Consider the following 14,389-nt stretch of genomic DNA (forward strand, 5'->3'; position numbering starts at 1 on the left):
CTGCAAAGGGACAATCTGATTGGACAGTTTTAACCTGCAGCTTGCAGACAGAAGACCCAAGGAAAGAGAGGGCATTTCTGAACTAGGGATGGGCAGGATTAGTTGATTAATCGATAATTAATCATTAAGAATTTCGTCGATTACGTTAATTTTTAATTGACAAACTGAATGTAGGTTGCTGTGCGTAGCAGCTATAGGGTGACCAAACGTCCGTTTTCCACGTCCTGTCCTGGTCGTCCGGGTTTTTTTTTTTTTTTATAAAGTGATGCAACCTTTCATTGGGCCATTAAATTGAGCAACTCTCATAGCTCTCTGCACTCAGAAGGAGCAAGCAGACACAGTCGGTCAGCCTGCAACATGCCAAAGCGCAAATGCACTTTTAACGATGATTTGTACAAGAAATTTCCATCCCGTTCGAGAGAAGTGTGAGGCCATGTGCACAGTGTACAAAGCAGGCACATATGTTTTAGTATTCAGTGGTGGTGTCAGGGACCTCGAAGCACCAGGACACTGAAAAACATGAAAAAGCTTTGCCAGGTGAGAGTAGCTCAATGTCGATGTCCTGGTTTTGACAAACGCAACCCTAACCTATAATCCACTGAGTCGTGTCCTTTAGTCCAACAGAAGCTGAACCACATCAGCGCACAAGAGCTGTTTTTTTTCTTCACTTAGTTTATGCAAATGAGCCATGCGGTTTTAAGTTTTGTTTCTGTGAGAGTTGCGTAAACCTGCATTAAACACATTATAATGTCAAACGGGCTGATGTGACTCTAGAGTGATTACGGTTTGTATGTCGTAAAGTTGAATTTATTTATGCAGATTAGTAGTGCAGATAGTAATAATAATGGTGATCATTTTAATATAAAAATGTTAATGATTAATCGATAATCGATCGTTAATTCTCCCAACGATCGATTAAGAAAGTTTAATCGAATGCCCATCCCTATTCTGAACATGTTACCACCAAAACAACACCACATCTGACACTGTAGTAAACATGACTTCTTCATATATAGATTATACTGTTTGTGAAAGAAGTGTAGATATAAAAATCTAAAACTTGATGATAAAATACTTTGCTATTATACAATAAACTAGTTAGTGTAATATCACTATAGCCAGCAGAGAAAGTCCTGTTGGCTCTGAGGAGACAAGTAAGACTAAGCGATTGGAGTTACACATTTTGAGGTCCCCTAGTGGCAGGTGGGGCTTTCTACTGTTGCACATTTTGCTGATGCCATGTTCTTTCTAGATACATAAAAGAACAGTCCCATTAGGTTCCTCAAACCAAAGACTTCAAAATAGCGTTTGGGGCTTACATGACTTTGAGTATAATCCTTGAATCCTCTCCACTGCTTTATCTTGTCCTGGTGGATATCTGCGGTAAATATCATGTGTTTGAAAAGCCTCTTCAGACCTCATGAATAAATCTGGTGTGCGCTCGTGATATTTAAACTCCTTTACGCTCCCTCGCGCTTCTACCTTTTTTCTTCTCCTTTATGGACTCTCTCTGTTTCTCTTTTACCCCCTCAGGAAACTGAACTGTCCTTAAACATCCCTTTGGCTCCCTTTTTTTCTCTCCGTCCTTCTCTTCTCATTCCTTTTTTCTTCCTCGCCCTCCTCCTCTCACTCACTCTCACTCACTCTTTCCTTTACATATCCTCTCCTTTGCTCACACACTCGCCTCCTGTCTCTCCTATCTTCTCTTTCTTTCTTTTACCGTTTCTCTTCCCCTCTCTCTCCTCTACCTATTCTCTCCCTCTTATCTCTCGCCTTCTTTCTCTCCTCTTCTCTCTTTCTCCCTCTTTCCACCCTCTACCGTCAGCAACAAGAATTAACATTTAGAAAGTAAACAGTGGAGGTCCTTTTCCTCTGTGAATGCGACGCTAATCGGGCCATGTGTTTGTTGATCACATCACAAATTTGGTGATGCTTTGTGCTGCGTAGGAGGAGTTTTGTCTATGACGGAACAAAACTGGCCATATGTCAACATTTCTGCATATAAGCGCTTGTGAGTGTGTCGTGAAAGAAGCGATGTATCTCTGAGACGCTACTGCTTTGTACACCAAATGTGACAGAAGACCTTCCAGAGGAAATACCGTATTTTCCGCACTATAGGGCGCACTTAAAAGCCTTTAATTTCATCAAAAAACGACTGTGTGTGGTTTTCGGATGTCTTAGTACGACTTTAGTAAACTACAAAGCCGCACCACTTGCAGCATTACGGCTACTGTAGTCAGGAGCATCGCTGAGTTATTTATTTATTTATTTTATTTGAGACAGGGACAGCGCACAATTTTTACATTAACCTTAACAGGAGAGATGCATTGTACCCGGTTGTAGCATCAGTGCAAATTTCCACCTGTAGTCCCTGGGCAGGTTCGTTGATTGATTGTGTTTAACTGACCTTGACTATCAACTGCTCTTCCTGGAGACTTATGTAGCATGTTTTGGGTTGATTAATACAAACTGTGATTCCTTTTAATATCAAAATGCACCTGTCAAGAGACACGCTTACAATGCAAACTTTAAACTCAAGGCTGTTATAAAGTTAAAGTGCGAGCTGCGTGGGAGCAGTGGATGAGAGAAGAAGAAACACGCATTCACCAAGACAGAGAGACAGCGCCAAGCGATCGTGGACGGCCGGGCATATTTGATTTTTATTGTAAAAAGAACGAGCCACGAGTGTGTTCAGCTGTTATATCTGCCAAAGGTGGACACTTTCATGAATCAAAAGTTTAGAATACGTTTCGGTCAACAGTAGGGATGGGCATTTGATGAAATTTTCTTAATTGATTGTCGGAAGAATTAACGATCGATTATCTATTAATCATTAACGTTTTTTTATATTTAAATGATCATCATTATTATTATTATCTGCACTATTAATCTGCATAAATAAGCATAAATAAATTCAACTTTACAACATATAAACCGTAACAACTCTTGCCCTTTTGAGATTATAATGTGTTTAATTCAGTTTTGTGCAACTCTCACAGAAACGAAACTTAAAACCGCATCGCTAATTTGCATAAACTAAGCAAAGATAAAAACTACAGCTCTTGTGTAACTGATGCGGTTCAATTTCTGTTGGAATAAAAGACATGACTCAGTTGAATACAGGTTAGTGTGACCATATTTGCGTTTGTCAAAACCAGGACACCGTACGGGGGGAGGGAGGTGGGACTCGTCATCGACATTGAGCTACTCTCACCTGGCAAAGCTTTTTCCCACTGGACACCGAAACATATGTGCACATGGCCTCACACTTGTCCCGACCAGAACAAAAAGCGAAAGAAAGAATTTCTTGTACAAGTCATCGTTAAATACGCATTTGTGCTTCACTACATTGCAGACTGACCGACTGCTTGCTCCTTCTGAGTATAGAGAGACACATGTACAGACCCCTGTTTGGTCACCCTACGCTACGCACAGGAACCTACATTCGGTTTGTCGATTAAAATGAACGTAATCGATGAAATTCTTAATGATCAATTATCGATTAATCGACTAATCATGCCCATCCCTAGTCAACAGTAAACAGTAAAAATCTGGAAAAAGTGTGGTGTTCTAAAACTTTTGACGAGTGCATTGAGTAATAATACGTTTAATGCAGCTTTGAGCGCATTTGTTTACATTTTACAGAAACAAAACTTAAAACCACATGGCTAATTTTCAGCTCACTCCTTGTGCGTTGACGTGGTTCAGCTTCTTTCGGACTAAAGGACACGACTCAGTGGAATATGAGTGTTCTTTCTGTGACAGAGGGGTGTTCTGCTGATGGTGATTCTGTTCTTTGCTTCAGTCGTGTTGGAGATGGTTCATGTGAAACTTTTCAGAGATTATACGTCTGCAGGTCGTACACACAGACCGTATATATGAATGGACATATATTTTCCGTAGCATTTCATTGATGTCATAAATGCCAATGCAGAACTACATTTTGCCCTTTACTCCGTGAGGCTCCTGACTACGATAACAGTAATGCTCCTACAATCCATCAAGCTCAGTAGCTCACCAAAGTCGTACTAAAACATTCTGACAGACTTTTGAGCGCCGTGTACCGCATAAAATGGGTTCGAGGTCATTAAGCACAACCAGAATTAATACATAAGGTGCACCAGATTATAAGGCGCACTGTCGATTTTTGAGAAAATTAAAGGATTTTAAGTTCGCCTTATAGTTTGAAAAATACAATACTACTAAAAGCATTATAACATGGTAAAAAGCCTCAAAAAAGTAAAAATTTGTGTGTTCTCTCTATCTCTTCTCAGTTTTTCTTTCTCCTTCATGACCCTCCATTACTCTCCACAGTTTTTCCTCATCTATCTTCCTCCTCTCTTCTTTGCCCTCTCTCCCTCCCTCTCTTCTTATCATCTGCTCTATAGCCTGACATATCCCGGCTGTATTGGGGGCAGGACTCCTTGGTTCTGGGCAGTCCGATAAGCCCTGTGCAGTGGGCAGGCTTGGCTCATTAGATGAACGAGGGAGGACAGAGAGGGACGGAGAGAGAGAGGGATGAAGAAGAGGAGGAGAGGGGGTTGGAGGGATACAAGGTCACGCTTTGGATTTGTCGGCCATTGTTCTGAGTAAAAAGGATAAGAGCGTTTGGCAATTTGGACACGGAGCAGAAGGACAAGAATGCAACAAGTTAAAGGGACAACATTTGTACAGTAATGGAATGAATATACTCTCAAAAGAACACTCATCAAAATAAACAAATAAAACTAATAATACAGAACTATTATCAGATTAAATTAGTGCAATCCATTTGAAATATAAACTCATTTTATGTAAGTTTCCTGGCAGAGTGTCTGGCCTCTGCTCGCCTCCAGATGTTATAACTTTGTCTTCTTTGTCTTTCTCTTTAGGGCTGCTTGAGTGTGAGTGGCTCCCCCAGCTCGGAGGAGGCCGGAGGGGGGAGGGTCCAGCAGGCTCAGGCCCTGGTCCAGACTCAGGCCCAGGGTTCAGGACTGTGCTCTGAGACAGACACAGAGCTCCAGGAGGCAGAGGCTCAGACTAATGAAGGAGTGACAAACTCGCCCCACAGCAGCCCTGGTGAGAGGAGCTCTGCAGACACTGCACTCACTTTAGATACAGATACTTTTATATTCTTCTGTTCACCTGCAGGACGAGTCTCCAGTTCCAGTAACAAAGACAGGAGCAGTGAGGGAGGGGCCAGTGGGTTCTGGCCTCTCCTTCACCTCCCCACAGAGTTCTTCCACCCCACGGCTCCTCCTGGGCCCCCGCGCAGCTGCAGCCTCAGGCTGACCAGGGGCCTCCGGCTCACGTCCCCGCGCTCCTGGGCCTCTCTGCGCTCTCCAGGGGCCCGTACCAAGAAGCTCAGCACACAGGTATCACAGAGAGGATTACACAGCATTCTTGAAATGTTCTAGTGCTAACTTACGTCCTCATGTGTTCTCAGTTCCCGTCCCACAGCGACTCGTCTCTGGCCACGGGCAGCTCAGAGGGAAGCCTGCAGACCACTCTGGAGGAGGGGCTGAGCTTCAGTGTGTCTCCTCCACAGGTCCCTGAGTGTCCCCTGCCCTCAGCGGCTCTGCCTCTGGTCTGCCCTGTCCCTGTGCTCAGAGACAGCTGTGTCCTGTCCTCTCCTGTGCAGAGTCTAAGACCCCGGCCCACCCCCTCCTCTGCCCTCACCCTCCAGGCCATCAGGGGGCACCAGCGCAGCCAGAGCAGCGGCCGGGGCAGCACCAGCCCTGGGTACACGCGGGAGGACTCCATGGATCCTTCAGACGAGGACTTGGGCATCGTACTGGGGCCGTCCAGTCAGGCAGGCAACAGTGAGCACCTGTCAGAGGCCCTCAGCAGCCTGTCCCTCACCTCCCTCCTGGCTCCCAGCTCTCTGCTGTACCCTGCAGGAGGGGTGAAGAAGTGCAACAGCACGGGCAGCCTAGACCCTGGGGCCCTGCTGTCCCACAGCAGAGAAGAGCACAGGGACATTTTGGGCCCCTGGACAGACACTCCCAGAGCAGACAGGGGCAAGAGCTCCAGTCAGAGCACTGTGGGGCCCTGTCGCAAAGACAGATGAAACCTACTCTCTCCTCTGTGTCTCCACATTCCCTGGATCTAAACCACGGCTGTCCCCGGTGAGAGGGGCTGCTCCTGTGTGCTGTCCTCTAACCCTGTCCCCGTCCTGTCTCACGTGTCCTCCATGAGGGACTGCTCTGGGTGTAGTGTGCCGGAGTGTGACGTAAGGCTCTGAGGAGGCGACCAGGGTGAGGGACAGCTCTGAGACTACACACTGACGTGGGATTACAAAACCTGTGTTTGGCTGTGTTTTTCTGAAGCTTGGGTTCATCCAGGTCAGAGACGCAGCTGGACAGTGGAACCTTGTCCATGCCAATACACATAGTTTAGATCCCTGTGTTGGAGGAAGTGTTGTGAACACTCATTTTGAAGACGGGGGCTGTTTTCTTCTGGGGCCCTTCTTTCCTCGTCATAAATTACATATTTCTCCATCGACTTGTCTGATTTTGGATATAGTTCATTGGTTTGGATCGGCAGTGGATACAGATAGATTTGCATGGACTTTTTTTTTTTCAATCCTATCATGTATCGTGGCTGGAATTACAAAAACCAAAACACATTTCCCTGCATCAGATTCCGGACAAACTGGATTACAACAAAAGCTACCCGAGGAACTGCATGACGGAATTGCGTGTAACTTTTTACCTTTGTGCAATGTCGGTGTTGAGTGGCGATGGTGTGATTTCTATACAACTATTTTTGTAGAGAAGAACATTTAGGCGAGTGCAGCCATTGCGTGCCCCCATCTACCGGACTTGTTGTCTAAGACTTTTTTTTTCTTTTGTTTCGACAGTGGCTTCCAGTTTTCTAATATTTTATAACACCCGTGGACAATGTATAAAACGACCAAGCAAAAAATCTAAAACTCTCGATGCGCTGATGGTTGTCTCCCTCCAGCACATTTCTTACGGGGAGTTTTCGGAGATGGTTGGGCCCAAACGAACTCAGCCATAGCCACTCAGCGCATGGGAGGAGACTTTGCTTTTAGCTTTGTAGTAAAAAGAAACAAAAAAATCATCTCTATCAAAGCTTTATTTTGAAAATCTACAGCACAACATTTCGGACACGTCGGTGTTCCTTTAGCATGGTACTGGGATTGCAATACGGTATGCTAACTCTTGAAACGAGCTCATAATGCATTCATAAGTACATTGTAGCAACATCTTTGTTTAATATCTGCACTGTATGGAAGAGCAGCACGTCATCTCCCAATGCAAAGTTTTATTTTGGAGTTTTTTTGTTGTTTTTTTTCCCAAATATGAGATGTTGTCAATGCCTGTGTTCTTAGAGCTAGTCTGTTCTATCCCTTGTGTTTTGAGCATTATCTTTGCTTCTGTCATAAAGGAGGAGGCGAAGGGCTGCACGATATGGACTTTGAGAGTGTACTGAAAAGCATTTTACCACTATTCCAATTTATTACAAAGTGCTACGCTGTAAGGTGAGTTCATTTGAAACTTATAATCAAATTTAAAACTTCAATTCACCCTTAAAGAAAAAGAAAAAAGCTTGATTGAATGGAAGACGGCTGAGACTTGGAATAGGATTGGACTTGAGACTTAGGAGAAGTAGGATTCAGTCTCGATTTGGACTTGAGACTTTGGAGGAGTAGGATTTAGACGCGATTTGAACTTGAGATTTAAGAGAAATAGGAATTAGGCTCAATTTGAACTTGAAACTTAGGAGAAGTAGGATTCAGACTCGATTTGGACTTGAGACTTTGGATTCAGACTCGATTTGGACTTGAGACATAGGAGGAGTAAGATTTAGATTCGATTTGGACTTGAGACTTAGGAGGAGTAGGATTTAAATTCGATTTGGACTTGAGACTTAGGATTCAGACTCGATTTGGACTTCAGACTTCAGAGGAGTAGGATTTAGACTCGGTTTGGACTCGAGACTTAGGAGGAGTAGGATTTAAATTCGATTTGGACTTGAGACTTAGGATTCAGACTCGATTTGGACTTGAGATTTCAGAGGAGTAAGATTCAGATTCGATTTGGACTTGAGACTTAGTAGGAGTAGGATTCAGACTCGATTTGGACTTGAGACTTAGTAGGAGTAGGATTCAGACTCGATTTGGACTTGAGACTTAGGAGGAGTAGGATTCAGACTCGATTTGGACTTGAGACTTAGGAGGAGTAGGATTTAAATTTGATTTGGACTTGAGACTTAGGATTCAGACTCGATTTGGACTTCAGACTTCAGAGGAGTAGGATTTAGAGTCGGTTTGGACTCGAGACTTAGGAAGAGTAGGATTCAGACCCGATTTGGACTCGAGACTTAGGAGGAGTAGGATTCAGACTCGATTTGGACTTGAGATTTCAGAGGAGTAAGATTCAGATTCGATTTGGACTTGAGACTTAGGAGGAGTAGGATTCAGACTCGATTTGGACTTGAGACTTCAGAGGAGTAGGATTCAGACTCGATTTGGACTTGAGACTTAGTAGGAGTAGGATTCAGACTCGATTTGGACTTGAGACTTGGGAGGAGTATAATTCAGACTCGATTTGGACTTGAGACTTGGGAGGAGTATAATTCAGACTCGATTTGGACTTGACTTGGACACTGAAGACCAGATCTCGGACTTACACATTCATATATTGCAGTGTCTCCCAAAGACTGGGTCCCACAGAGATTTTTTTGGGGTCATCTTGTCACGATCTGCATGTAGGTCTGCAAAATACAGAGCTACATTGAAAGTCCAAATAGGCGACTTATTGAACCTTTTATTGCTGGTTCAATTTACTGCTTTTCATGGTTTAAAAGTTGAGTAATACTAAATGTTTAGAGAGACACGATCACTCAGTCAACAATAAACTATCCCCATTAATGTTCAATAATAGTCAAATCCACCTTTATTTTGTGATTTACAAAAAATGTCTCTTGACTTGGGTTGTGAAGGTTTGTGACTTTTTTGACTCAAATATGGGTCCCCAGAAAAAAAGTTTGGAAAACACTGATATATTGAACTTAACCATTGATAAATCAGACTTCAATTCAGACATGAACTCAAGTCTGATCTTCGAAGACTGAACTGTAAAATTATTAAACTAAACTTAAGCAATTTTTGTTTTGATCAGACAAAAGTAATAATAATTCAATCACAATAATTCACAACAAACATGAAACAAACAAACATAAAAACGTGAGGAACACAATTCAGTTCTTCATGTTTCATATGAAAATTAACAATAAACTTGAATTAAACTGAACAGAATAAAAAGCGCATTATGATATAAATCGAATACAGTATTATAATAATCAGATTATAAACAGTTAAATATAAATACTTAGTTACCCATTAATGTGATAAAGATACCAGTGAGTTTTGTTTTAATAATTAACAGTTAATTTTAAAAATGTATTGCTTTTCACACTGCAATCATATTTTATTGATTTTATTTGCTTGCACTGTGAAAAGCAATAGATTTCTTGCCAGATTTCTATAAAAATATCAGTATTTTGGTCACTAGTGAAAGCTCTCTGAACTGAATCAAGGACGTTCTGCACATTTAAACCCAGTGTAGACTTAGACTTGGACTTGGACTTGTGTTTGGCGCAGACTGATGCGAGGTTGTCAGAAAGTCAAGTCATTACTATAAATACTAGGGGTGTAACGATATCCAAGTCTCACGATACGATATCGTCACGGTATGAACCTCACGGTACGATATTTATTGCGATATTGTGGGAAAGCTCACGTTTAGGGATGTAACAATATCCAAATCTGTCAGTACGATATTTTCACAATATACATCTCACGGTACGATATTTATTGCGATATTTTGTGGAGGCTAAACAGCTAAACAAGACTTCAGAACAAAGAACTAAGACTTAGAAGTGTTATTTCTTCTTGTAGTCTGCACTGAAATGGAGCAAAGGATCATGGTCTATGTAGTTCCCTGTGTTTTTTTGAGCTATTGCTGCACCATAACTCTTAATTTAAGCAAAGAGACGGTCCACGATATTACCGTGAGAACTTTGACGATATGATATCACGATATTTCGGTTATTGTTGCATCCTTAATAAATATCTAATCTGAGCAGGGATCAGTTAAAAAAATAAAGGGGACATATCACGCAAAATGTACTTTTTTAAAGCTTTTCGTTAGTCGTTGTTCATACCTGGAGTCGTGCTTTGGTTCATTCAAGCTCGTTTCATTTACGCCTGTTCACAAAGTCACTTGCGCCGAACCTCAGAAGTCACTCTGTTTCAATTTTCCCAGATTGTTACATCGCAGGTAGAAGATCTCCATATTTTTCAGCCGTCAAACTGCTTTTTATACAACTGCATGCTTACGTTAGCATGCTGATCACTATACTTAAATGGTTAGTTAGACTTTATTTTAAGTTCTGTAACATGAAACGCCAAAGCAACGGTACGAAGAAGCGTGTTTAAAGGCCAAAAACAGTACAAATCACGCGTAGTATGTCCTCTTTAATATCAGAATCTTGTTTTTTTTACTTTCGTCAGACCACTTTACTTGGACTTTTGCATCGAAGACTTTGCTCACAACTCGGACTTGAACAACTAAGCCTCAAAAATCACAACTTCGCTACAACAATTCTTTTTCCATAACTCCACTAACATTACAAAACCAACTTCCCCGTATATCGTGCAGCCCGTGAAGGCGCCAGATACCGAGAGGCGGCCGTTTTTGAACCATGCAACATTCTTCCTCCTGTTTTGTCTGGCTGGTGGGCAGGTCTGGCTGTGTGTATGTTTTTGTACGCTCTTCGGGGCCTTCTCCTGAGGGCCCCGCGTGTCCCTGTGAGGAGTCTATACGGAGAAACAAGAAGTAATAAGGGCTGTTTTAGCAAAGATATCGTGCGTATCTTTTTGAGAAACGACAAATCCCTGTGTCAATGAATATGGCATCAAAGGTTAAAGCCTGACTACACAGCAATAAATGTTCCATGTGTATGCCCTGCCAAACTAATGTGTGTGTGTGTGTTTATTTCAATATTACGATGATTTTGTTGATTTAAACAGTCACATTTTTTGGGATCTCTTGCTGAAAAGGCCCATATTACACTAATTTCAGATCTATGTTATCATGGGCTTCGTTCAGACTGCAGGGCTTAACGCTCAATTTGGATTTTTTTGTGAAATCCGATTTTTTTTGCGAGGTTGTTCACATTTCCAGTTAAATGTGACTTGTATGTGATCTCCGGTGTGAGCGTTAAACTCCCCAAAAGTGTCCCACGTGTGCACTGGAGGACACGACGATGTCACACACAGCGAGTGTGCTCAGTGTTTACAGAAGTCGCTTAAATGCTGTAGCCTGATTCATCAGCAGCCGGTTTCACTTCGTTGAAACCGTCTAACCTCGCAGCATTAGAATTTGTTCGCTTGACGGTAGGTGGGTACTTTTTTTTTCCGCTGCTATTTGGTCATGACGTATGTAATGCGCCGCTAACAGGGTTAACTGGTATATTAAACTTTTCCTAAATCTCGTAGGAAGAAGGGCAATAACATCTTTCCCCTTAATAAAATTCACCAAACATTCTCTTAGTTCCGGCTTTAAATCCTCGATCTCGGGAATTGTTGACAACACAGAATGTATGGCTCTTTGCTGATTGGCTGGTGCCCGAACTCACACATCCAGGGTTTTTGCGAACCGTCTAGTGTATTCCGATTCCTGACCTAGTCGCTGGAGAGAAATGAAATTGAGCGGAGGCACAAGCTGGCGCCAGCCTGGCTACAAACACTGGGTTTGTCTCCCAAAATATGGTCCAGTTCTTGGTAAAATGGACAGGTTACACATCCACAGACGCTTTGTTTGTTTGAGTCTTTAGCCTCCTTGTGTTTGGCTTGCAGGTTCTTTATTTTTCGTTGACATTGGAGCCAGGACCGTCTGTAGCTGTGCTCGGACATTTCTTTGGCAATAATTTAAAAAAACACCCAGTTCCGATAAAACCCCTCCAATTTGGCCTGAATACAGCTATCCCCCCAAATATTAATAAACTCTCTAACCTCACTTTTCCTCCATTGACGCGACTCCGATCCTGACATGTAGGTGGAATGAATGTGACCTGGTCGTTCAGACTGAAGTCCCATGTCAAAAGATCAGATATGTATCGGTTTTAGGAGCACATATCCAAGCGTCCTGGGTCACATTTGAAAAATTTGTATCTGTGTCGTTCAGACTGTCATTAAAAGATCAGACACAGGAGCATAGGGGCGAAAAAATCGGATTTGGGTCACTTCAGGCTCCAGTTTGAATGGAGCCCTGTTGTTTCCTCATCACAAACAGATCTGGAGTTGTGTTTTGTTTCATTCACTGTGTTTTTAAACTTCATACACCTTCACTAGAATCTTTTGGATGATTTTAGACCTGTAATTTCTAATCTCTACTTAACAAAATGTAAAAAAATAACTTGAAAACTACTGCTTCATGACATCTCAAGGTGGAACAGAGCGTTTTGAGCTTTGGAGATGTAGACAGACTAATAATAAAAGATGACTTAAACCTGTGAATGAAACAAAACACAACTTCAGTAATGTTTTTGATGAAGTAAAAGCGTTTTATCGTGGCTTAAAGCTGACAAAGAGTCCATTTTGCATAATACAGGACCTTGAAGGACATAACAGTGTGCACCAGTCTGAATGGAGTTTGAATCAGAGCTGTGCAATTAATCACATTTTAATTGAGATTCTCATCTCTAATCGTCATTCATTATCTTGGGTCTTTAATGGAGAAGTCTACAGCCAATCCATAATCCAGACTTTTTTTTTTGGAGTTAAAGTTACATTATTATGCAGCATTGATTATGGTGAGGTTTTAGTCATAGCTATAATGTTGTTTCCTCCTCAAAAACAAAAACAGACCTGGAGTTGTGTTTTGTTCTATTCACATGAGTAATCCTGCATTATCAGTCTGTCAAAAATTTAGTTTTCAAGTTAACAGCTCTTTTTACGTTTTGTTCAGAAGGGATTGGCAATTCTAGGACTGAAATCATCCAATTGATTCTACTGAAAATGTATGTAGTTTACACGTGACATCAAATATTTTCATATTATAATATAGCCTAAATATGGGTTTGTACCGCATGAATCGTCGCATGTTGAGGGACTATTTTCTCATATATTAATCCGCCGCTGCCAAACTTTCTATCAGGAAGTACAACTCATTGCTGCTGCTCAGACATAAATCCTTCAAATGCAACGTTGGTTTTGCTTCTAAAATTATTGTGTCGACATAGACATTTACATCGACAGTTTGCCGTTATAATAGATTTGCGTCAAGTGTTTTGTGGAGTGGTTAAGACTGTTTTTAGCGGCAGGATAACTATGGCCATTGACATGCACTAGCCTAGCACCAGCGACCTCTGCAAATACAAGGACTGGATGGAATATTTAAAAAAGTGTCTCCACACGTCTCCAACACTCTGGTTCACTAGAAAATGAAGTTCTATGTCCAAAATTCCGAACTGTCCCTTTAAGTAGATTTTTTTTGTGTGATACTTTTACTTGAGTTTTTTTTTTTTTTGTTTTTTTTTACTCTGGTATCTATATTTTACTTAATAGTATATAACAATAATAATAAAAAAATATAATGTACTATAATAATAGTACTTCTTCCACCACTACAGAACCCACAAAATCCCTGTATCATTCGTTCATTAGTTTTTCAATATAAAACTTCCTTATTTGTCTCCAAAACCAAAATGTAAAAACAGATAACGATTTGTTTTTCCAGTTTTTGATTTTGTGCTTAAATGAATAATGGAAAAAACAGATAATGGCAGTTTCCGTGACTTAAACTGCGATACCGGACTGAACCTGGACTAAACCTGGTCTGGGACCAGACCAGAACCAGACCGGGACTGAGACCAGGACTGAGACCGAGATTGAGACCGTGACCAGACCCGGACCAGACCAGGACTGAAAAAGGTTTAGTCCTGATTCAGTCCTGATTCATCCACACTGTATACAGACTAAACCAGAACTGAAACCAGGTCCGGGACCAGACCAGAACGTGACCAGGACTTAGACTGGAACCAGACAAGGACCAGGACTGAGACCAGGACTGGGACTGAGGCCGGGACCAGACCAAGACTAAGACTGGGACTGAGACCGGGACCAGACCAGGACTGAAAACAGTTTAGTTCTGGTTCAGTCCTGGTTTAGTCCTGGTTTAGTCACGGAAACGGGAAACGCCATTATTCTTTTTTTTTTTTTCCATTATTCATTTAAACACGAAAAATGAAAAATCCTTATCCAAATTTTTTCATATTGATTTTGGAGACAATGAAGAAAATAGTTGTTTTTCATTGTCTTATTTTTGTTTTATATTGATAAACGAAAAAACAAATGATTCCACAACCCCGCTGCTTT

At 41.7% G+C, this 14,389-nt stretch overlaps 1 protein-coding gene across 1 annotated transcript in view; it reads left to right on the forward strand.

The window, feature by feature from the left end:
* Window positions 1-6,049, forward strand: part of cacna1ia (calcium voltage-gated channel subunit alpha1 Ia) — a 493,137-nt gene extending 487,088 nt beyond the window's left edge. Inside the window, exons 35-37 of the mRNA XM_055153099.1 lie at window positions 4,872-5,058; window positions 5,131-5,354; window positions 5,426-6,049. Coding sequence (XP_055009074.1) covers window positions 4,872-5,058; window positions 5,131-5,354; window positions 5,426-6,049 — 1,035 coding nt within the window. The remainder of the gene's footprint in view (window positions 1-4,871; window positions 5,059-5,130; window positions 5,355-5,425) is intronic.
* The last annotated feature ends 8,340 nt before the right edge of the window (window positions 6,050-14,389 follow it).

The sequence above is a fragment of the Boleophthalmus pectinirostris genome, unplaced genomic scaffold, assembly GCF_026225935.1.
Source record: "Boleophthalmus pectinirostris isolate CB_2022bp ecotype Guang Dong unplaced genomic scaffold, ASM2622593v1 HiC_scaffold_17, whole genome shotgun sequence".
Taxonomy (NCBI): Eukaryota; Metazoa; Chordata; class Actinopteri; order Gobiiformes; family Gobiidae; genus Boleophthalmus; species Boleophthalmus pectinirostris.